Source organism: Cydia splendana, chromosome 24 (genome assembly GCF_910591565.1).
Source record: "Cydia splendana chromosome 24, ilCydSple1.2, whole genome shotgun sequence".
NCBI lineage: Eukaryota > Metazoa > Arthropoda > Insecta > Lepidoptera > Tortricidae > Cydia > Cydia splendana.
The window spans coordinates 5,489,777-5,515,123 of record NC_085983.1 but is presented as its reverse complement, the minus strand read 5'-3'; the positions used below and the strand labels follow the sequence as shown (position 1 = coordinate 5,515,123).

The following is a 25,347-nucleotide window of genomic DNA, read 5'->3' as shown; positions in this document are numbered from 1 at the left end:
GACAGCCCCATTGCCAGGGAGGTTTTGGGATTATACTGAGCGACTTTTACTGTGACCAAACCCCGAAATCGCGAAAAAAAAAATTGGCTGTTTCATACATTTTGGCTGGTCCATTTTCTATGGGAGGGTACATTTTTATCGCGACAGTTATTTTTTAGCCACCCTGTATATTTCAACCCGCGGGCCAAAGATACCCTCTATTGGGTCAAAGTAGCCCAGCTTTACGGTATAAAAAAGTTTGTTACAAAAATTATACTTTGTTCTTAAACTTATATATCTAATAGATACTAAAATGACAATTTGACTGTCCATCTGTCATTTTAGTAGCATAATGACTAACCCCCTTATTTATAAAACTTTACGGGCCTGAATTAGTTAAATTATGTTTTATCCCTTTCTTACAAATACGTAAGTCAAAATGACAGATAAGGACAAACGATTATTAGCTAACTGAGGTTTGTAGCGCGTTTATAAATAAGGGGATAAGAGAATATCTATTAAAAAAAATGGCACTGTGCGAGCGAGACGGCAAAATAATGCGCGTGCGATAGAGATATGAACAGGCGGGACAAAGTACATATGTAGTGCATAATTGTTTTCCTTCGTATTTTCTCGGAAACGTTCGTATTTGTCATGCTACTTCAGTCAACGTCAGTACTTTTTGTACCGTGACTGACTGAAACAGCAAGACACGTTCGTACGTTTCCGTGAAAATACGATGGTAAATAATTATGCACTACATCTGTACTTAACTGTTCGTGCTCAGTGTCCTTTATAGTCTGTATCACAGACAAAAATCCTCTAGACTTAGGGCCAGTTGCACCAACCACATTTGACAGACTGATCAACGTCAGCCGGCGCGCCCCGGCGCTTTACTATGAAACTTTCCATACATAAAAATTTAGAGAACTCTTTAACGATACGAACAGTTTGGTGCAACCGACCCTTAGCATAGTCGCGCTACCCCCTCTGCGAAGCATACGGTAATTTTACTCCATGTTCGAGTCGAAATTGTCTTTGTGTGACGTCCGTGAACTCGTTCGTCGTTTGAACGGACCAATCACGGCACGGGACTTCGCTCACCTCGTCCCGCGCACCCCCGCATTTTTGGCATCATCGGTTGCATGAAATAATTGCTCTAAACTCGGTCTAGAGGATTCCTAGTCTATGGTCTGTATCTTTAGGTATTTAAATAAATATAAACAAAATCTACCCTCAAATGGCTTCTTAAGCCAGTTGAGGGTAGATGAAAACGTTACATGATCAAATAATGTAGGTTAAAGTCAGGTCGTTCAGGGACTGATCCAGGCGGTTTTGTATTTGGTTGGTTAACCAATAAATGTTATAAACCCGAAAACGTACAAATTATTTGTTTACTTTTCTTTAAATACCTAAAGAAGCTAGATTGGGCAAGCAAAATGTCTTTTTAGTATCTGCGATTAAAAAGCTTAGAGGCCGACATGGACAGCCTCTCTCTCTCTTTCCTCAGGGTATTCCTGCTCTAACTCGTCTTCTTCATCAAATTCGGCGTCCTCGTCGTCCACGGGAGCCTCCTGGAAAACAAAGAAAAATATAATTTAATAAAACGAGTAGGTATAAAGAATTTAGAATGGGACTAAAAAATTCCATACTAAATTGTTGTTTAAGCATTTCGCGTCAAAAATGTGACAGTTACAGGAAGCGGCGCCCTCATTTATTTTCTACAATTTCTTGTCGGACTATAACAAGACTATAAGTTCTTTTTCAGTAAAAAGAAGCCCGTTGTTGTTTTTTGTTCTACTTTGGTTTTGTCCTTTTTTACACGAGATTGGTCAAATTCATTATAGTTCACTAAAGCATTTCGTAATGAAGTCATTATAGTTCAGTCGAAAGCCCATAGCTGCCCATAGTGAAAAGTATGCGATTATATTTTGGTATACGAAGTCTTAATGATTCAACCATCAAAGTCGACAAGTAAAAAATTAGTACATTATGATACAAGTGCGAAAAGTAAAAAATTCGTTGTGAATTACATTTTCGCACGTGTATTGTACAAATCATAAATCATTTATTTTTCGTGATAAACTTAGTGTACATACAGAAGTTACATGAAATGCTTAATACATAATTACAAATTGTTTACCACGAAATGGGCTCGCCTCAGCATAATACTGACCCGAGAGTCGGCGCTGGTCTTCCGGCGAGTCCATTTTGGTGGGCCACGATCGCAGCTGTACGGCACGGCCTCGTAGAACGCACAACGTTTTACAATACATACCTATGGTCCTTAAAATTTTCGACATATGCACGTATTGTGCCAATTACCGCACTAGGGCGGTAAAGTAGCAGCATATGTACTGGAAAATTATAATAATATTGGTACCTGGTACTGCTGGTATTCGGAGATGAGATCGTTCATGTTACTCTCGGCCTCTGTGAACTCCATCTCGTCCATGCCCTCGCCCGTGTACCAGTGGAGGAAAGCCTGCGAAATAAAACGTAAGAAAATTAAAGTAAGAACGGAAACGTATGAGCGTGTCTTGCCATTTCAGTCAATCTCGGTACAAAAAGTACTGAGGTCGACTGAAGTAGCATGACAAATACGAACGTTTCCGAGAAAATACGATGGAATTTTTTGTATATTTGAGTAATCGATCTGAGTCAATCGGTCCTCGCTAGAGATTTATCGGGCGGCCGGTTGCTCTTTGTTTCAGTAAGAGCTGTATTGGTAGTGGATTGCGGTGTCTGTTTAGTGGTTTTGGGCAGGTTCCCACAATGGTACGGGCGAACCTGCCCCAAGTTTTAGGTAGGTACGTATTCGCCATGAAGGGCAGCAGAACTGCTGCAAACCAGGTAAGGGTTATTATATTATATTTTGTTGAAATTCTTGAGAGTATCTACTATGTACTCGTATTTCGTGTATGTTATAAATGAGTCCAGTGTTTCTTCTTTTCCTGTGACATGTTTTTTATTGTACGGGTCGATATCCTGATATTTCCCACAGATAGTCTCGTGGACACATCTTGCATATGCGTATCTTGGACAGTTCTTAATTAGGTGTCCGATTGTTTGCTTTGTGTCTGTCAAATGGGCAAGCATCGTCATTGAAGGTATGTATATTAAAAACCTATTTAGGCCCACGACACAAAGTTATCCTAGGTATTTAGGGGGGTCAAGCCGAATATCACCTAATATCACGTAGGGGAGGACTCTGCAAAATTCATGTACGCACGTTTATACGCAAGATACAAATTAAGAAATATTTTACGTGAAATTTGGGGTCGAATCTCACCAGAGGGGGTGGGGGATGGGGGTCAAATTATCTTCAAAAACGCCTCACGCAATTAATGAACGCCCCATATATTCGTCTATTTGTATGTCTCACCTTGCGTCTAAACATGGCGGTGAACTGCTCCGATATGCGTTTGAATATCTCCTGTATGGCGGTGGAGTTACCCACGAAGGTGGCCGACATCTTGAGGCCTCGGGATGGCACGTCGCAGACTGACACCTTCAGGTTATTGGTCTCACCTTGCGTCTAAACATGGCGGTGAACTGCTCCGATATGCGTTTGAATATCTCCTGTATGGCGGTGGAGTTACCCACGAAGGTGGCCGACATCTTGAGGCCTCGGGATGGCACGTCGCAGACTGACACCTTCAGGTTGTTGGTCTCACCTTGCGTCTAAACATGGCGGTGAACTGCTCCGATATGCGTTTGAATATCTCCTGTATGGCGGTGGAGTTACCCACGAAGGTGGCCGACATCTTGAGGCCTCGGGATGGCACGTCGCAGACTGACACCTTCAGGTTATTGGTCTCACCTTGCGTCTAAACATGGCGGTGAACTGCTCCGATATGCGTTTGAATATCTCCTGTATGGCGGTGGAGTTACCCACGAAGGTGGCGGACATCTTGAGGCCTCGCGGTGGCACGTCGTAGACTGACACCTTCAGGTTATTGGTCTCACCTTGCGTCTCAACATGGCGGTGAACTGCTCCGATATGCATTTGAATATCTCCTGTATGGCGGTGGAGTTACCCACGAAGGTGGCGGACATCTTCAGGCCTCGCGGTGGCACGTCGCACACCGACACCTTCAGGTTGTTGGTCTGTTTGTCTGTTGGTCTTACCTTGCGTCTAAACATGGCGGTGAACTGCTCCGATATGCGTTTGAATATCTCCTGGATAGCGGTGGAGTTGCCCACGAAGGTGGCGGACATCTTGAGGCCTCGGGGTGGCACGTCGCAGACTGACACCTTCAGGTTGTTAGGGATCCATTCCACGAAGTAGCTGGAAAGATTCAATTTATGGGTCATTCTTTGAGGGTAAAATTTTGCACGTCCAGGTCAAAATCCTTTTGAAAACGAAATAATACTGTAGTGTTGATTTCTTTACCCAATGGGTAAAAACGGGACCCTATTACTAAGATTTCACTGTCCGTCTGTCTGTCACCATGCTCTATCTCAAGAACCGTGATAGCTAGGCAGTTGAAATTTTCACAGATGATGTATTTCTGTTGCCGCTATAACAACACATACTACAAAGTACGGAACCCTCGGTGGGCGAGTCCGACTTGCACTTGTCCGGTTTTATTTTAAAATAGTCTACGTCCATACAATAGCTGCATATACATATACAATCCTAGAGATATTTGTTTATCTGGCCAATGAGTTCTTCGAAACTTACATATGTACATCATTTGATACATAATTCGATTTTCGGTTTCAGTCGCTTTTCGGTGAAGGAGAACATTGAGAGGAAACCGGACTAATCCCAATAAGGCCTAGTTTCTCCTCTGGGTTGGAAGGTCAGATGGTAATTCTTGATATTAGTTGCTAAAGCGGACCCCAGGCCCCCATGAACCGTGCCAAAAAGCCGGGACAAACGCTAGGAAGATGATGAATGATGATGATGAAAAAGTTGACTTTATTGAAAGTTATAGTAGTAGTAGTAGTAGTAAACTCTTTATTGTAGAAAAAGACATATCAAAAATAACATACAATTAGTAAGAAGTACAAAGGCGAACTTACACGTACAGTCAGCTGCACACATAACTGATCCCCCTTGCAGGGGAGTCATCTATCTCTGCAGCTGACTGTACGGAAGCTGGTCAGTCCTTAGGAACCGTGAGATCGAAGACCTAGTGGCTGAACCTATCATCATTGCACCAACCACATTTGACAGACTGATCAACGTCAGCCGGCGCGCCCCGGCACTTTACTATGAAACTTTCCATACATAAAAATTTAGCGAACTCTTTAACGATACGAACAGTTTGGTGCAACCGACCCTAAAGCTCACAGACTCCGTTGGTTGGGCCACCTTGAGAGAATGGATGAAGATCGGAACGTGAAAAGAGCATACCTGGGCCGTCCAGCATGAAGACCTCCTGTCGGACGCCCCAGGTATCGCTGGTGCGGCATGGTGGAGGCGGATCTGCGCGAACTTCGAGTCAGCAATTGGCGAGAGGTCGCACAGGACCGAGAAAAGTGGCGCTGTCTTGTGTCGGAGGCCAAGTCTCATTTTGGGTCGCTGAGCTAACGGAGTAAGTAAGTACTCTTAACGTTCTTACCTGGAGTTCTTATTCTGTATCGCCACCACCTGATTGTCCACCTCCCTCATGCTCATCCGGCCCCGGAACATGGTGGCGACGGTGAGGTACCGCCCGTGCCGGGGGTCGCACGCCGTCATCATGTTGCCCGGGTTGAACATCTGCAATGGAAACGTTTGCTAAAGCGCCATCTGGCGGAGAGCAGCGGAACTTCGTTGCAACTATACTTATATCTCTAGAGTTAAGACTTGGTTAGACTAAGTTCGTTGCAACTATACATGACTATACTTATATGTATATCTCTAGATATAGACTAAGACAAGTCTGCAACGATTTTGATAGCACACGCAGTGCAAGTGTTATTTAAACGTCAAACTTCTATGAAATTATGACGTATGAATAACACTTGCACTGCGTATGCTATCAAGATCCGACCGGTTATTAAATATATATTTTTTAATATTATGATTGAAAACTCATTTATTTACAAACAAGATATATATACAGTGGTATTACTAAAAGAAATTAATAACTAGCTTAAATCTAAAATAGGCCCTTGAGGCATTGTACCAAGGATGCTGGCGGCATTTCCTCGCTGTATCGCAATGCTGATACGTTGTGCGAGGTAGCCACCAGCTCTTCGGTCACCAGTTACGTCAGCCAGATATTATTATTAAATATGATATGGCCTTTCACTCCAAAGGGAATGTAACAGATGTGATGTAGCTATCTTATGGCTAAAATAATCGACAACACAGCAAAATAAATTACTTGGGTCATGAGTTCAGCTACATTTTGAGCGCGGTAGTCAAAGGAATTCTTGGCTGTGAGCGGGGCGAAACCTGAAACAATGATTTTGTGTTAGTTTTATTGTTAAATGCCTAAAATTATTTAATTTTTATATATGTCGGCGGCAGATCGTAAAATCGGGAATATCGAGATATTCCTAGGCATATCATGAAACGCCGCCATTTCATGATCTGACTGAGATCGGCGGAGAGATAAAGTAAGTTATACATACTGTGCCTTAAAGTGTTTTTTGACAAATTTTCACAGACAATAAAATATGACATTGATGCATCAAGGCGATTTGTTACCAAGGGCCTACCGGGAAACGCGAAAATCGAAATTTAGTTAACTGCCTCTTTATCGCTCGAATATGCAAGAGTGATAGAGAGGTTAGATAACGAAATTTCGATTTTCTTGTTTCGCAGTAGACCCCAGATTGTGATGGATTGTGGTAGTGGCGCCCCCTACGCAGAGTTTCGCGTAATATTCCCTATTGCTTGTGAATTTCAGCAAACAACAACCTTATTTAATTTCTATGTTGCCATGGTTACGGGTACTGTTATAATCATTAATAGAATATAATAATACAATAATGTGTGACGTCCCACGGTCAAAGGTACCTTATGGCGGGTATGGAGTTATGCATACCCCAGTAATCTACAATAAATAAGCTATCGATAACACAAAAGATCAACCTTCTAGGTTGCGTAGTTACAGAGATATGATTTTTTGAAAATAATGTTGTGAAATGAGCAACTTTACGATAGAGAAGTTTTAAGTTTAGCCGCCTAAAAAACTATGTTCCTGAAGTAAGTTACATAGTTGAATACAAATAATAATGCCTTATATATCTGAGATTAAAAAAATATTGCGACTTGTTCTGTAATGCAAATAGAAACTTTTGATATCGACTGATTTATGTGTATACTAACCAATGTCTTGAAAATAAAGTTTTATTTCATTTTCACGATTGATTGCAATGAGCTCTCAAGATTTAAATTTTATCTATTAGAAAACGACACTGACAGACAGTTTAAGCAAAAAACAATACCGATTTAGAGGTGAAAATGTATTTTCTGACTTTTTCATATAAAATCACAAAATTGAATATTTTTACTTTTAATGTGACACACAATCAATTTTTCTGAGCACATATGAAAGAAATTCTGTCATTCAAATGAAATAAATCCTAAAACCCCAACTAAATACTATATTTAACCCCTTATGCCACTTTAAACTTACATAACAATAACAGTATTTGCTCCATACATTTACGAAAAGGTACCTTATGGAAATAAATCTAATAATACATCACTACAAAATATCAATCATATTATAGTTTATCTTTTATGAATAGAAAATATTAATTTACATTAAACTGCCCCCAATTTAATTAGTTCTTCGTCATAATAATCTTAAAAAAGACCAATAATTTGTATGTAATGAAAAGGTACCTTGTGGTCAAGTTACATGATGAGGCATGATGATGATGGAACAGTTAGGATAAACTAATAATATTTTGGGGTTAAGATGGTATAAATCGTCTATTTCTTATCAATAATATATTTCGGTTGCTATTGAAGATAAGCGGCATTGAGGTTCAATGACCTCAGATATTCCATAAGGTAATGCGTCGGGTATTGGCATTTTTCAGCAAACCAATGGCTGATTTACTGCATGCGACCAAACCAAATGAAGATTATTCTAGTTAAGAAAGACTTGACGAGAGTAACTTTGGTATAATAGCAGTCTACTTGGATTTGTGATGTCGGTATATGTACGGTTATAATATTTGCGAGGCGCCCCAACCAGAACTGAAATTATCAAATTAGTTTTGCAGAATGCTAATACAGTTCTCTACCAAACTTCTTTTCCCGTATTGACTAGTTTTTTTGGGAATTTTCAATCTTTTTTCCATAAGGTACCTTTTCTACTAAACTCTGAGACGACATTACTAGGCTTATAACTAACTTATAACAAAAATAAAAACAGGTAAACAAACGTTACGCATTAAGGTTTCAGATCACACAATAAAAAAAATTGAGGATTTTTTCACCTCTTTACAAAACATTTAATATCTCCGAAACTAGAAACCCTCATAAGGTACCTTTTCCCGTGGAACGTCACATGTTTATTTGAAAGAACCATAATAAGTCAAGACTTGCCGAGATTTTATTCTTTTTTTGTAGATATTGCGTTTCTTTTTTGTAGATATGGCGTACCTGGGAGGACGGACTGGTGGCCGCCCGGTAGGTCGGGCCAGATACCGCTGGGGAGACACTGTGGAAGCGGATCTGCGCCAGCCTCTAGCCGGTAATTGGCAGGAAATGGCGCGGGATCGGGAAAAGTGGCTGCTCTCGTTTCGGAGGCCAAGACCCTCTTTGGGTCGATGAGCCATATTAGTTAGTTAGTTTTAGTTTTAGATACTGACCGGGCATGAAGAAGTGCAGCCTGGGGAACGGCACCATATTGACTGCCAGCTTGCGCAGGTCCGCGTTCAATTGTCCCGGGAAACGGAGGCACGTCGTTATCCCGGACATTGTTAACTGGAACAAATATATTCTTGAAATCATTGACAAAGAACGGGGCTATTATATAGTTACTAGCGACCCGCTCCGGCTGCGCACGGGTTACGAAAAACCTTAACAAAATATACACTTATACCTTCCTCAAGAATCACTCTATTGATATGGGAAATCGCATGAAAATCCGTTCTGTAGTTTTCAAGTTTATCGCGAACATACATACACAAAAAACAGAGAGACGGGCGGGGGACTTTGTTTATGGTGATTGACTATATTACAGATCGCTATCAGTTACATTGGAGCAGTTAAGGTGTTCACAAATATCTGAACAAAGCGTCCATTATCAAGACGTCTCCCAGATATTAAAGGTTAAATAAATAAATAACATTCATCGGTGCAACTAATATTTCTTCGACTACACTTACCGAGATGAGATGGTTGAGGTCGCCGTAGCTGGGGCTGGTGAGCCGGAGTGTTCTGAAGCAGATGTTGTAGAGAGCCTCGTTGTCGATACAGAAGGTCATGTCTGTGTTCTCAACCAGCTCATGGAGCCACCAGTATAGCACACTTACCGAGATGAGATGGTTGAGGTCGCCGTAGCTGGGGCTGGTGAGCCGGAGTGTTCTGAAGCAGATGTAGAGAGCCTCGTTGTCGATACAGAAGGTCGTGTCTGTGTTCTCGACCAGCTCACGGAGCCACTAGTATAGTACACTTACCGAGATGAGATGGTTGAGGTCGCCGTAGCTGGGGCTGGTGAGCCGGAGTGTTCTGAAGCAGATGTTGTAGAGAGCCTCGTTGTCGATACAGAAGGTCGTGTCTGTGTTCTCGACCAGCTCACGGAGCCACTAGTATAGTACACTTACCGAGATGAGATGGTTGAGGTCGCCGTAGCTGGGGCTGGTGAGCCGGAGTGTTCTGAAGCAGATGTTGTAGAGAGCCTCGTTGTCGATACAGAAGGTCGTGTCTGTGTTCTCGACCAGCTCACGGAGCCACTAGTATAGTACACTTACGGAGATGAGATGGTTGAGGTCGCCGTAGCTGGGGCTGGTGAGTCGGAGTGTTCTGAAGCAGATGTTGTAGAGAGCCTCGTTGTCGATACAGAAGGTCGTGTCTGTGTTCTCGACCAGCTCACGGAGCCACTAGTATAGTACACTTACGGAGATGAGATGGTTGAGGTCGCCGTAGCTGGGGCTGGTGAGCCGGAGTGTTCTGAAGCAGATGTTGTAGAGAGCCTCGTTGTCGATGCAGAAGGTCATGTCTGTGTTCTCGACCAGTTGGTGCACAGAGAGTGTTGCGTTGTATGGTTCTAGCACCACTTCGCTCACCTGAGAACATAAACAATAAATATATATTTTGGGGACAATTTTACACAGATCAAGCTAGTTCCAAACCATAGAGAAATATAAGGAAAGAGTGGTAACCCCATACAGAAGTTTTCTTACCAAAACGCGAGTTATTTCGTAGACGACATGTCTGTATTTTTAGGTATTTAAAAAAGAGTAAACAAAATCTATGAAAACATTACATGATCAAATAATGCAGGTTAAAGTCAGGTCGTTCAGTGACAGATCCAGGTGGTTTTGTATTTGGTTGGTTAAGAGCGCTATTACATTTCGGCGTTGAGCGAGTTTAGGTATTTTACGCGCTGCGGCAGGCCGTGCGAGCTCAGTACGCCGATCCCTTCTACCACACTCGCACTACAATGATGGATTAAACATTCTTGATCCTTCGCGAAGCATATTGAAATCAACCATAACAACACTAACTGTACTTAACTTTTAAAGTTCTAAAACTGTTATTTGGTAAGTACGAAAATACTAAATGCAGTGCAAATGTACATAGGGGCTGTTCATAAATTACGTCATCTATTTTTGACGATTTTTGACCCCCCCCCCCCCACCCCTCAAATCATCCAAAAATCAAGCTTCGGATGAATCTGTTTCCTCCTACGTCATGTTACCATCATCCGATGTCCAGACCCCCCCCCCACTCCTCCCATTTGAAACGACGTAATTTATGAATAGCCCCATACTCGTACTTATGAAGGTATATTACTCGAAAGAAATTATAGGTACCTACTCGCTTATTTACATGTTTCGTCATTGCATTTGGTACCTATAGGTTGTAAAGTTTGTATCAACGAGGGTTTAAAAACGAACTGGTACTGAGGATCTGATGATGATTAAGGTGGTCACGGATACCAATCAACCATGTAGTAACATGATTAGGCTCGTTTGATTCGTCTCAACAAGATCTTTGACACTGAAGATACACAGGGTCTGATGATGGAGCTGGAAGGTGGCCACGGGTACCAGTCTATCATGTAACTAAACAACTTCGTGTTTGGGCTCGTTTGATTCGTCTCAACAAGATCTTTGAGACAAGACAGTACTCAGGGTCTGATGATGGAGCTGGAAGGTACCATTACCAATCAACCATGCAACTAAACCACATCGTGTTTAGGATCGTTTGATTCGTCTCAACAAGATCTTTGACACTAGGTGATACTCAGAGTCTGATGATGGAGCTGGAAGGTGGTCACCGGTACCAATCAACCATGCAACTAAACCACTTCGTGTTTAGGCACGTTTTATTCATCTCAACAAGATCTTTGACACAAGGTAGTACTCAGGGTCTGATGATGGAGCGCGAAGGTGGCGACGGGTACCTGTCAATCATCATCAGCTCCATCATCAGACCCTGAGTAGTATCTTGTCTCAAACATCTTATTGCGAGGAATCAAACGAGCCCAAACACGAAGTGGTTCAGTTACATGGTAGACTGGTACCCGTGGCCACAGTCCAGCTCCATCATCAGACCCTGAGTACTAACTTGTGTCAAAGATCTTGTTGCGACGAATCGAACGAAGCCAAACACGAAGTGGTTTAGTTGCATGGTTGATTGGTACCGGTGACCACCTTCCGGATCCATCATCAGACCCTCAGTACTACCTTGTGTCAAAGATCTTGTTGCGACAAATCAAACGAGCCCAAACACGAAGTGGTTCAGTTACATGGTAGACTGGTACCCGTGGCCACAGTCCAGCTCCATCATCAGACCCTGAGTACTAACTTGTGTCAAAGATTTTGTTGCGACGAATCGAACGAAGCCAAACACGAAGTGGTTTAGTTGCATGGTTGATTGGTACCGGTCACCACCTTCCGGATCCATCATCAGACCATCAGTACTACCTTGCGTCAAAGATCTTGTTGCGACAAATCAAACGAGCCCAAACACGAAGTGGTTCAGTTACATGGTAGACTGGTACCCGTGGCCACCTTCCAGCTCCATCATCAGATCCTGAGTACTATCTTGTATCTAAGGTCTTGTTGAGACGAATCAAACGAGCCTAAACACGAAGTGGTTTAGTTGCATGGTTGATTGGTACCGGTGACCACCTTCCGGCTCCAACATCAGACCCTGAGTACTATCTTGTGTCAAAGATCTTATAGAAACGAATAAAACGAGCCTAAACACGAAGTGGTTTAGTGGCATGGTTGATTGGTACCGGTGACCACCTGCCGGCTCCATCATCAGACCCTGAGTACTATCTTGTGTCAAAGATCTTGTTGAGACGAATCAAACGAGCCTAAACACGAAGTGGTTTAGTTGCATGGTTGATTGGTACCGGTGACCACCTTCCGGCTCCATCATCAGACCCTGAGTATTATCTTGTGCCAAAGATCTTGTTGAGACGAATCAAACGAGCCCAAACACGAAGTGGTTTAGTTGCATGGTTGATTGGTACCGGTGACCACCTTCCGGCTCCATCATCAGACCCTGAGTACTATCTTAAGTCAAAGATCTTATAGAAACGAATAAAACGAGCCTAAACACGAAGTGGTTTAGTGGCATGGTTGATTGGTACCGGTGACCACCTGCCGGCTCCATCATCAGACCCTGAGTACTATCTTAAGTCAAAGATCTTGTTGAGCCGAATCAAACGAGCCTAAACACGAAGTGGTTTAGTTGCATGGTTGATTGGTACCGGTGACCACCTTCCGGCTCCATCATCAGACCCTGAGTATTATCTTGTGCCAAAGATCTTGTTGAGACGAATCAAACGAGCCCAAACACGAAGTGGTTTAGTTGCATGGTTGATTGGTACCGGTGACCACCTTCCGGCTCCATCATCAGACCCTGAGTACTATCTTAAGTCAAAGATCTTGTTGAGACGAATAAAACGAGCCTAAACACGAAGTGGTTTAGTTGCATTGTTGATTGGTACTGGTGACCACCTTCCGGCTCCATCATCAGACCCTGAGTACTATCTTAAGTCAAAGATCTTGTTGAGCCGAATCAAACGAGCCCAAACACGAAGTGGTTTAGTTGCATGGTTGATTGGTACCGGTGACCACCTTCCGGCTCCATCATCAGACCCTGAGTACTATCTTGTGTCAAAGATCTTGTTGAGATGAATAAAACGAGCCTAAACACGAAGTGGTTTAGTTGCATGGTTGATTGGTACCGGTGACCACCTTCCGGCTCCATCATCAGACCCTGAGTACTATCTTGAGTCAAATAAATACATATAGAATGTCAGGTCGTTTCAAATATTTTTAATCCTGTCCGGTAGTTTATTAAACTGTACCATTATAAATTATAATACTATAAAAACAGTGCTAGGATCAAAGTCTCTCGTTGCGGTTTACACGCACACAGTATAGCGTTTTACACGGCGCCCGCCGCACACAATGATAAAAAACCTCGTCGTCGCCGTTGAAAATGTGCGGAGCCGACCGACACACGTCCTGCCTCTACAAGCTCTGCCGCGGCACTGAGCTGGCGCATCGCGCGTCATCGGTAATATAGAGTAGTTTTCAAAAAATTGCCAAAAAATTATAGTAGAATTTCATAAACACTAATGTATACCAACAGTATAAGCAAACGTTGCAGATTGCTTGAGTATGAAAATGACTTCGATATTAAGTAGATTTTCGTAGGAATTGACACTTGTTTCGGAGAGAAAATCGAGTTCGTTTTACTTTGATTTTCTCTTTCTCAAAGGTATGTAGGAAAAATATAGTTTGATATGCCTAAAGTACAGGGTATTAGTAATACAAAATAGCCAGGTTTAGCAGAGTAAAATTCTCAACATTTCCAAATAAGAGCTCGCCATTCAGTGCTTCACGGGGTTTTTCGGAAACGACCATCAGAAAAAAAATCATTACTAATTTAATAAGTCCTTTTTCTAATATTTACAACGATATTTATAAAGATAAGAAGACGCTTTTACTGGAACAAGTACTCATTGTTTCTAATAATGAGCGCAAAGTCCTGAATTTCGTCGACTAGTATCATCAATTTTGCATTATTTCGACTTTTCTTGTAAGAGCGCTCTTAATCAATGTTATAACTACCCGAAAATGTACAAGCTATTTGTTTACTTTTATTTAAGTACCTAAAGATACAGAGTATAGCCTCAAGTAGTGGATTTATCAGTACCGCTACTTGACACGATGTTACGACCGTCGCGATTGACTAAAAATGTATTTCTAAAACAATTCACAACTAATATTACAAACAGAAGGAGTTGAAAATAGAGTTCCGTTTATCCGGTTATAATATTAGCTGAAATAGTTGAGCATTAGACTTTTTCTTCGCGACATCTATCGTCAACTAGCAGAACTGATAAATTCGCTACTTGACGTGACTACGAAAATAACTCGCGTTGTGGTAACTACTACCAGCTACTACTAAAAACTGATGTATTAAGCTAAATTGCATCTATATACAGATGTAGTGCATCATTATTTTCCATCGTATTTTCACGGTAACGTTCGAACGTGTCTTGCTATTTCAGTCAGTCTCGGTACAAAAAGTACTGAGGTTGGCTGAAGTAGCATGACAAATACGAACGTTTCCGAGAAAATACGATGGAAAACAATTATGCACTACATCTGTATCTATTTGTATAGGTATAGCTGGTTTTAAGCTTATTAGCATCGTTTGCAGACGTTTTAATGTTGCTAATGGTGCTTACTTTAGGCGAAGGCACGACGCTGAACGTGCTCATGATTCTGTCTGGGTACTCCTCGCGGATTTTGCTCAGCAGCAACGTGCCCATGCCGGACCCAGTGCCGCCGCCCAGAGAGTGGGTCAGCTGGAAACCTGAAATAAACTTGAGGTAAATTCTAAATTCATATACGGAGAGAAAAATTCCTTTATAAAGGAAAGGGATGACATCGACATTTTTCCTGAGCGTTTACCTGCGTTCAAAAACAAAATAATGGGCAAGAAATAATGAAAATAAAAATAAGTAAATAATTTTATATTTTATCACGTCTCATTAATTAAATTATATTATCTTTTGTTGCTCATTATAAATTTAAATAAAAACATATCCGTGTAGTTTGTAGTTTTATAGTTATTATTAGGTAATTAGTATAATTTTTAGATTTAATTGTATAGTTTTAGGTTAAGTTTTATCTCACTGCAATGCTTTACCAATGTTATGTACCTACTCCATAATTGTCATATGTATCAGTATTTATTACAGTATGAAACATCATTGGTTTTGTTATGTTTTTTTGGAGAAAACTAGGAAACAAATTTGCTACTTTAAAACACCCTGTTAATAAGATAATTAAATGAGACCTCTTTAGACATTCTAGAACCTTATTAAACTTGACGTGACGTGACATGTCATGACAGACAGTGTTAAACATCTTGACAAGTACATAATAGGGGTGATTATTTTAAAAAATAATTATTATATTTTTTTTTGTTCGGTAAATGAAAACAAAAAAATATATACAAAGGTTCCTTAATTACAGTTCAAAGTTAATTGTTTTAATGTAATGTATTATCTCTTAAAATATCCGTGACCAATTTGTTAGCACCTTATATAGTCCTCCACATCGATTCCGATGACGGCGACCTCAGCAATCAAGGGTTTTTCCTCTTATGAGCTCCTATGTGGCTGGCCAGGCCAAACTTGTTCTTAAAAACTCTGTCACATTCACGGCAGTAGAGTTGACCGGCTGTGTTGTACGTATACACGTAGGAGGGCTTAGGTCTTTCCTTGCGTAATTGGCGTTTTACGTCTAGTGTCGCGAGCCGGTTTTCCCCAAACGACTTGATGGATGGAAGTTATAATATGTATGATGTGGGTGTACTTTAATAATTAAACAATAAACAAAACGTGGCCAAGTCCTCTAGGGCTGGAATCGAACCAGCGTCCTCTGCTATCGCGGCAGGTGCCTAAGCCCCTCGGCCACTTTGTACTATATTTTTATCTAGTAAGATTAGGTATCTTTTATCTGTTTAATTATTTAAGAGTGGCCTAAATACGGCAGGTACACTCGACTGAAAAGCTCTCTATTATAATGATCACTATTGTATAAAATACTATTTCGTGGTGAAGGATCATTTGTATGTAAATCGTACCTTGAAGGCTATATCGTGGTGAAGGAACATTTGTATTGAAATCGTACCTTGAAAGCTATATCGTGGTGAAGGAACATTTGTATTGAAATCGTACCTTGAAGGCTATATTGTGGTGAAGGAACATTTGTAATGAAATCGTACCTTGAAGGCTATATTGTGGTGAAGGAACATTTGTAATGAAATCGTACCTTGAAGGCTATATCGTGGTGAAGGAACATTTGTATGTAAATCGTACCTTGAAGGCTATATCGTGGTGAAGGAACATTTGTATGTAAATCGTACCTTGAAGGCAGTCGCAGTTCTCTGACTCCTTACGGACGACGTCCATGACGGCGTCGACGAGCTCAGCGCCCTCTGTGTAGTGGCCCTTAGCCCAGTTGTTGCCTGGGAAAATAATACATTAGATTAGATTAGATTATTTATTTCATGAAATAAATAAAACTACAATACAAGTTTGCCTGAGCCAAAATTATAAGAATTTACATCACAATCGTCAAAAACTAAGTAAGTAAGTAAGTAATCATTTATTGTCAGATTGTGCAATGTCAGTATACAGATGTTACAATATTATTTGATAAGAGAGTGTCACAATCAACCGGTTTACGGTATACAATGTCCTTATTCCTAAAATACATATAGTACAGTTCAATTAACCTTAAGATTAAACTAAAAAATGTCTAAGGCACAAAATACATATAATATAAAAAAAAAAAAAAAAAAATAGTACATAGTGTACCATCGCATACACTGTTAACTGTACATCGGTAGACCGTATGCCTTTTGTAATAAAGTCCACCGATGTACAGTTAGGAGCGTTGCTGTTTGTACATACATGAGGATATTAATATTATTTTTTTATTTTTTCGGATATTGTAGTCGGCATCAAATCAAAAGTAGCGTATCAGACTACGTGCCAAAATTATCTATAACATCCATAAGAGAATAATCCGGATAGTAACAATCCGGAAGTCGCGGGTTTAAAGCCCGGCTCGTACCAATGAGTTTTTCGGAACTTATGTACGACACATCATTTGATATTTACCAGTCGCTTTTCGGTGAAGGAAAACATCGCGAGGAAACCGGACTTATCCCAAAGCCTAGTTTACCCTCTGGGTTGGAAGGCCAGATGGCAGTCGCTTTCGTAAAAAAACTAGTGCCCACGCCAATTTCTGGGATTAGTTGCCAAGCGGACCCCAGGCTCCCATGAGCCGTGGCAAAATGTCGGGACAACGCGAGGAAGATGATGACCAAACGAATAGTGTGGGTATGCCGTACTCACCAGCCCCGCTCTGTCCGAACACGAAGTTGTCCGGCCTGAAGAGCTGTCCGTAGGGCCCGGCCCTCACGGAGTCCATGGTCCCAGGTTCGAGATCGACCAAGACGGCTCGCGGCACGTATTTACCTAGGATATTAAAATAGATATTATAGTTTCGCAAGCCATTTCCGTCAGTAGAAAAAAACGGCAAATTTAAATAATGTAGGCGAAAAGGGTTGACCTCCCATAGAAAATCTGAATTTCGCACCTTTTCCAACTGACAAAGTGAACCCACTTTCATCTCCATAGTGCCATAGTCATCTCCCAGAACAGAGGGCTTACCGCGAACACCGAAGTTCGATAATTGCGGCCATCCTTTACTCCAATTGAGGCGTAATTAGAGTGACAGAGAAAGATCGTAATTTGCGAACTACGGTGTTCGCGGTAGGCCCAACAAGACAACTTGTTACTTACCGCCTGAGGCCTCGTTGTAGTACACGTCGATCCTCTCCAGCTGCATCGGATTCTCGCCATGATAGACGCCGTAACACCTAAGTTCGCAAATTGCGGGCATCCTTTACTCCAATTGAGGCGTAATTAGAGTGACAGAGATAGATCGTAATTTGCGAACTTCGGTGTTCGCGGTAGGCCCAACAAGACAACTTGTTACTTACCGCCGGAAGCCTCGTTGTAGTACACGTCGATCCTCTCCAGCTGCAACGGATTCTCGCCATGATAGACGCCGTAACACCTAAGTTCGCAAATTGCGGGCATCCTTTACTCAGGGTTGGGCAGTATTTCAATTACATGTATTTGAAATACGTATTTGAAATACATTTTAGTATTTTGTATTTGTATTTCAAATACTACCTGGAAAAGTATTTTGTATTTGGTATTTCAAATACTGCACTCACATGTATTTAGTATTTTGTATTTCAAATACTTCAAGGTTCAAAATACATTTCTACAAAATACATTTTATTAAATTCTATGATCCTAAAATGGAACATTTTTTTAAATATAATGTACGACATGTACGAGCGCAAATAGGTACATTGCGCGAGCTATTCTGCGCAGAACTTTTCGTCAACAGCCAGGGGATAGAGTCATTGTAGTAGTTTCCGTCCATGCTCTAGTTTTCGACCACTTGACAGATTAGCATATAATATATTTCATTTTTAATTTACTATTTGCGAAATATATTTTTTATATGTAGACAGATATACTGTTTAGCTAAGGATTGAAATCAGTCCAAATTTGTGCAGCAATGTAGGTTTATATTCAAATTTCGTCAAGTGGACGAAAACTAGAGAAGGACGAAAACAAGCGCAATGACCCTATACGTTTTTAGGAAAGGATATTCGTTAAAAAAAACTAAATGATTAAACAAAAAAAAGAAAAGTATTTTGTATTTTGTATTTGAAATACATTATTTTAAACACTGTAATTTGTATTTTGTATTTCAAATACCAGTCACCAAAGTAGTTTGTATTTGGTATTTCAAATACTTTTAAAAATGTATTTTGTAATTTGTATTTGAAATACGTGGAAGCCAGTATTTTGCCCAACCCTGCCTTTACTCCAATTGAGGCGTAATTAGAGTGACAGAGAAAGATCGTAATTTGCGAACTTCAGAGACTGTGAACGTCTCTGACACGCTGACAACTTGTTACTTACCGCCGGAAGCCTCGTTGTAGTACACGTCGATCCTCTCCAGCTGCATCGGATTCTCGCCATTATAGACGCCGTCGGGGCCCACTCCGTGCTCGTCTGAGATTATCTCCCAGAACTGGAAAGGATGACGCCATGTTTAATGAAAATTAAAAAAATATTTTAACCGGTGCGAAACTCCTCCCTTCGGGCAAACTCGGCTCCGTTCGGCTCAGTATTGTAATTTTAAGGGTTGACACAACTTGACGTTCCTTTGCGTGCACGACCACATAATTATAAGATAATGGCTTGAATTTTGACAACCCTAAATATATTATATTAGAAAAGGACAGCATGATTCGACCCTGAACCGCTGTCAAAGTTCGGTATTGTAGGAAGTTTCCTTTCTGTAGTACTATTATTTATTCTGTGGTTTTAATTAGATAGGTATATAAAAACAACAAACCACGCAATACAATTCGCGCGGTGACTAAAATGGGTGAGGTAAACCATAAAATTAGTTCAATATTGGATGACTCACGAGTCTCACGGCAGTTTAACCTCTAGCAAGTCTAGCATCCCACGGGCCTAATACTAAATAGTACAAATGACGTCATTAACCGTCGTGAGGAAACCGGACTAATCCCAATAAGGCCTAGTTGATACCAGTATAGATAGTATAGAGGGGTCCTGTCATAGTAAATTTTGTAATCAGAGTCACAGTAAATTTACTGCCATCTATCGACACACGACTAAAACTCAAAATGAAAACGTATAAAATTATCAACAAAATGTATATATATAATAAAAACGTATAAAATTATCAACAAAATGGATAAATGATTTTATTATTTTTATATCATTTTGACCCATGTTCATTCACTGATATCTATGTGTTAAAATTGTTAAATATGAAACGGTGTCGTCACGCCATCTAGCCGAGCATAGGCCAAAGGTGTGTGCGCCATCTACCCCAGAATGACTTTTGCTTGATTTCCGAGGCACGTTTTTTCCTTAGACTTTATTCATCTTATACGAAGTTACATATGTCTTTGCCGCCAGTACCATTAGTACCAATGAGTTTTTCGGAACTTATGTACGAAATATCATTTGATATTTACCAGTCGCTTTTCGATGAAGGAAAACATCGTGAGGAAACCGGACTAACCCTTAATAAGGCCTAGTTTACCCTCTGGGTTGGAAGGTCAGATGGCAATCGAAAAAACTACTACCTACGCCAATTCTCGCCAAAATGCCGGGACAACGCGAGGAAGATGATGATGATGTGAATTGTTATTAAATAGCACAGAGTTGCAGTTGTTTTGTTTGACTTTGCACTTTCAACCCTTTTTTACCATCTTAGGGGATGAATTTTCAAAAACGCTTAAATCACTTTTCTTATATTCTAATACATGCCGTATGCCTTTATTACAAAGTTTCAAGCCCCCATTCAAAAATATTTTTGGGCCCAATACAAACTTTCAACCCCTTTTTTACGACCTTAGAGGATGAATTTTCAAAAACGCTGAAATTCGGAAAGAAAAGAGAAATGTCGTAGAATGTATGGGCTTGCTTCTTAGAGCATTTAGTAACTGGAGATTAGTGGAGATGTCTTCGCTGTAATTTTCTTTACGAAACAGTCTGCCGATTTTTGCGGGGGAGGGGACGTCAAATGTATTGCTATTTCTACATGATTTGTACGTAACGTACGTAACGTACAAATAGCCATGTCAGTCCATACAGCAGCAGAGGGGTAAGCTCTTAAAGGCGACTCCAGTTATTAAATGCTCTAAGGCTTGCTTACATTCCATGGGCAATGATCATACTTTTGCATACGTTAATGGTCACTGGATCGTGCAACGTACCGGAGTCCAAATTATTGTATATGTACGATAATTATCGTTCGCCTGGCAACCCTGACGTCAGTTAAGGACGTAACTATAAGTGAGAGCGAGAAAGAGATAATGCTGAAGTTCAAGATCGCGCTCCGGTAAGGTCGTCTGTCGTCTGTGTAATAACTAATAACTAGTGATCCAAAAGACTCGAGCCTTTGGAGCTCTATTTTTTAGGGCTCGCCTCATTTCTTGACGCCTAAAAGGCTAAAAGCCTATTTAGCTCTTTAGCCCCCGAGCCTAGTTCTATTTAAGAGCCTAGACTCTTGGGGCTAATAACCTTATTAAGCCCCTAAAAAAAGCCTATTTAGCTCTTTAGCCCCAAGCCTTAATAAGGTTATTAGCCCCAAGAGTCTAGGATCTTAAATAGAACTAGGCTCGGGGGCTAAAGAGCTAAATAGGCTTTTAGCCTTTTAGGCGTCAAGAAATGAGGCGAGCCCTAAAAAAAGAGCTAAAAGGCTTGAGTCCTTTGGATCACTACTAATAACGGATTATCGTCTGTTAGTTAATTAATAAATAGTTACGTCTGTTTCAGTTACAATTGTGTTGTTGCGATGCACTGTTGTTAAGTTGTTATTAGCGTTTTCATATGGTTCTACTTTCCCGCACTAGTGCGGAAAAGTGCACTTTCCGTGCGTATCTCAAAGGTTTAAAGGGGCATATGTACTGTAAAACGTTGTACGATACACGTGCGAATAGGTAATTCGCAACTCGTATCGATTTAAAACACTCCCTTCGGTCGTGTTTTAATTTATCGCCACTCGTTGCGATTCCCTACTTTTCGCACTTGTATCGTAATGTACTATTATGGCACACATACCTAATTAATTCTTGTTGCTCCCATAGTCTAATAAAACATGGTCTTCTCTTCCCAGAGTGACATAAGCCTACGTAACAATAACATGGCCGCTATATATAGCGCTATCGCATATTATCATATAGCGCTGTCGCATGATGACGTAGGCTTGTGTCAGTCACGTGACCACGAAAAGACGGGAAGAGAGTACCAGGCGGAATATATTATTAATATTATAATACCATGGTTGCTCCCCAGAATCATTTTACATTCGTTATTGATTGCATAGCCACAGAATAAATAATAGTACTACCGTACAGAAAGGAAACTTCCTACAAAATCGAAGCTTGACAGCGGTTCAGGGACGAATCATGCTGTCCCTTTCTAATGTATGGCACTATCCCTTTCGGCTATTTAGGGTTGTCAAAATACCCATAGTAGGCCATTACTTATCCCCTAACCGTAATAATTGCTCGGAGCAATGCTGAGCCGAACGCAGCCGAGTTTGCCCGAAGGGAGGAGCTTCGCACCCCTGGCATAGCTTGCCGATATTTACACCCAAGGTCAATAGTATGGAAACGTTTTCTTAATCTCTCGTTTCTATTATTATTATTATTGTATATTGGCATGGGGAGACACTCCTGGGGGGCTACCGCGAAAACCGAAATTCGCAAATAGCGGAGATCTTTCTCTTTTACTCCAATGAAGGCGTAATCAAAGTGACAGAGAAAGATACCCGCAATTTGCGAACTTCGATTTTCGCGGCTACGGTCCTGACTTCGGGCAGGGGTGCGAGACTCCTCGTTTCGGGCAAACTCGGCTCCGTTCGGCTCAGCATTGCTCCGAGCAATTATTAGGGTTGACACAATTTGACGTCCCTTTGCGTGCACGACCACAGATAAGATAATTACTTGAATTCTGACAACCCTAAATAGTCGAAAGGGATAGTGCCATAAGTTAGAAAGGGATATCATGATTCGACCCTGAATCGCTGACAAACTTCGGTTTTGTAGGAAGTTTCCTTCCTGTACGATAGTACTATTATTTATTCTGTGCCCAAGGTCACAAGTCTGGAAACGTTGTTTCCTTAATATCTCATGTTTCTATTATTATTATTGTATATTGGTAACCAAAAACGACCCCAAAAGATTAATGGCGTTACTCATAAACGCGACTGGCATGAATAATTATTATTAGCTATGAATCTGTCATTTTGACTTATGTGTTCGTAAGAAAGGGATAAAACATAATTTAACTAAATCAGGCAGTTTTATGAATAAGGGGCTAAAAATGCACACTTAAATATTATATTGTAATAAAGAAAAAAAACATTTGGATAAGTGACGTGAGTGACGTCACTTATCACCCTTTTTTATTTAGGCAATTAAATTAGCGTTACAAAATGACGAACCGGCAATTATCGTAACCCGACTTTTACTTATTTACTTTTAAAATGTTCTATAACCAATTTTACTATTTTGTTTTCTAATTGTCAATTAGTATAAAACTCCATCGCTTGAATAAATCAGTTTTTATTGTCATATTAGCGTGTTTCATCGCCGGCTTCGCTACATACCGGCAAAACTACTCATAGACCACGGCGTAGTGCAAAACGTAGCTTAGCAGTGAATGCGTTACAAGAAAACACTCGCCCGTGAAAATTATGCCCAAAACTACTCTTTTTTTCTACTCGTTTTAATCGTACAAGGGCGTTTTTCCGTTGGGTCACGAAAGACCCAATTAGCATTAAAAATAGGCTAAAAAAAGTAGAAAACATTACTAACCTTAGATCCTATCTGGTTCCCACACTGCCCAGCCTGCACATGCACTATTTCACGCATTTTCACACTAAATTATATAATTTACTTTTATAACCTCACTTCAAACTGTAACACAGTGCCGTGTGACATATACTGAGGATAATCGGAGTTCGGAGTTATCGTGATATCAAGTTTCTAGAGATCCGTAGTAATTTAATCAAAAGCAACCCTTTGCTGCAAATATAAAAGGGCTATAAGTAATCTTAGATGTAAGACTTATATCACTTTACGGAATTAAAGCGACATTGACATTGAGTAAAATTTGGACTGACGATGCTAGTTTTGTAATCTAGACTATCTTATACCTACTTATTTAGTTTTAAGTCTTGTCAAAACTGACCAAGGAAATACTTTGGCTTAAATCGTCAGCATCCAATAGGCCTGTTGCAAGTAACAAAGAATCACGGAAATAATGGTTTCAAACAAACACATATGTTAATATGATTCTAAAAAATGGCCCAATCTCAGTATAAACTGAAGGATTATTAATATATTCAATAAAATAAAACTGCAAAATTCTCCAATCGGCCATTATTACTGAAACGCCAATCAGAAGCGTTCCAAACAGTGACGTCATCAATCCATAACATATTTCTTAGAGCAACATAGACAACCTCATTGACCGAAATCCATACGTTCTCACCAAAGAGTTCGAAGGTGCAAAAAAAATGTTATATCGCCACTAAACATTTATTACGTCCAAAAAATATTATTACACGATATAAAGGAGATATCTATTTGTAATTATCTAAATAAAATGCTAAATAATACGATATTTCACCAACAAACTTTTTTAATTATTTGGCTGAATGGAACTATCATTGCCATGTTGGCTGTCGAAACTAGAAAAAATGAAAAATTAAAAAGTAAAACCGGCGCTCGGTGATTTTCACTCAAAATTTACTTGTATCTAAACAATTCATCTTAAATTGCAACCGTGTGAGAGATTTTGTCTAAAATGAGTTATTGTGATAAATTTTTGTAATGTATTTATCATTCCTAATCGTAATGTATGGTGCTGAATTAACAATATCATTCGGATTCAAGGGAAATTCGTAACTGTAAGTATGTAAACAATGTCTACCACCCTACCACCAACCAAATGGTGACGTCACAAATGTCGTGCGAGGCGTTTTCGCGCGAGTTTTAAACTAGCTATAATAAAATGCAATTATTTATGTTAAATCTTATGAGTATAGCTGAAATATTGTGTTTTTCGGAACCAATACAAGTGTACCGACAATAATAAAAGGGATTTCAAAATTTGTCATCAGGCCTATTGCGTAATGACGTAATTTATTGATTCAATTTTTCGAGTTTTCAGGTAGACCTTGAAATCTCCGTCGCAGTCGTCGCACTGCCGCGGCGGTATCGGGGCGGTAGGTTGGCGCGATGAAAGCGGGACGGGACGGCGCCGCGGCGCGTCCCGGCTAGGGTTACCAGATCCAAATTTGGAATTTCCTGACAAAATTCCTTATTTGCGAATATTTTTCCTGACGCTCATATCGGTGAGGGGAGGGGGGGTTTGGGCCAGCCGTAAGCGATATCTATGTACGAGGGTTGCACTGAAAATGTCGGGAATAGAGAAAACTGTCGCATCTAGACGGTCAATCTTTATTTTAATACATACTTAAACTCAAACTGACCACGCATATAAATTTTCTTTTGAAAGTAATCATTCTGTAATGCACACGGCTCAT

The 25,347-nt window shown here is 40.4% G+C and overlaps 1 protein-coding gene across 1 annotated transcript; it reads right to left on the bottom strand.

Moving 5' to 3' along the window:
• Window positions 1–12: 12 nt before the first annotated feature.
• LOC134802498 (tubulin beta chain-like) lies at window positions 13–24,018 on the bottom strand. Its single transcript, XM_063775177.1, has 12 exons — window positions 23,612–24,018; window positions 19,167–19,278; window positions 17,514–17,636; window positions 16,517–16,618; window positions 14,829–14,956; window positions 10,003–10,170; window positions 8,752–8,866; window positions 6,303–6,373; window positions 5,553–5,692; window positions 4,111–4,270; window positions 2,363–2,464; window positions 13–1,553 (listed from the first exon to the last, which is right to left on the bottom strand). Exons 1-12 carry the CDS (start codon window positions 23,666–23,668, stop codon window positions 1,449–1,451), a joined length of 1,383 nt encoding a protein of 460 aa, XP_063631247.1. The 5' UTR covers window positions 23,669–24,018; the 3' UTR covers window positions 13–1,448.
• Between the last annotated feature and the right edge of the window lie 1,329 nt (window positions 24,019–25,347).

Excerpts from the sequence above, each read along its gene's own strand:
- LOC134802498 (XM_063775177.1), bottom strand. The coding sequence starts at position 23,668 with ATGCGTGAAATAGTGCATGTGCAGGCTGGGCAGTGTGGGAACCAGATA. Across the intron at positions 8,867-10,002 it reads ACCTCAACCATCTCATCTCC|TTAACAATGTCCGGGATAAC; the intron begins GTAAGTGTACTA and ends TATTTGTTCCAG. Across the intron at positions 5,693-6,302 it reads TAGCTGAACTCATGACCCAA|ATGTTCAACCCGGGCAACAT; the intron begins GTAATTTATTTT and ends TTTCCATTGCAG.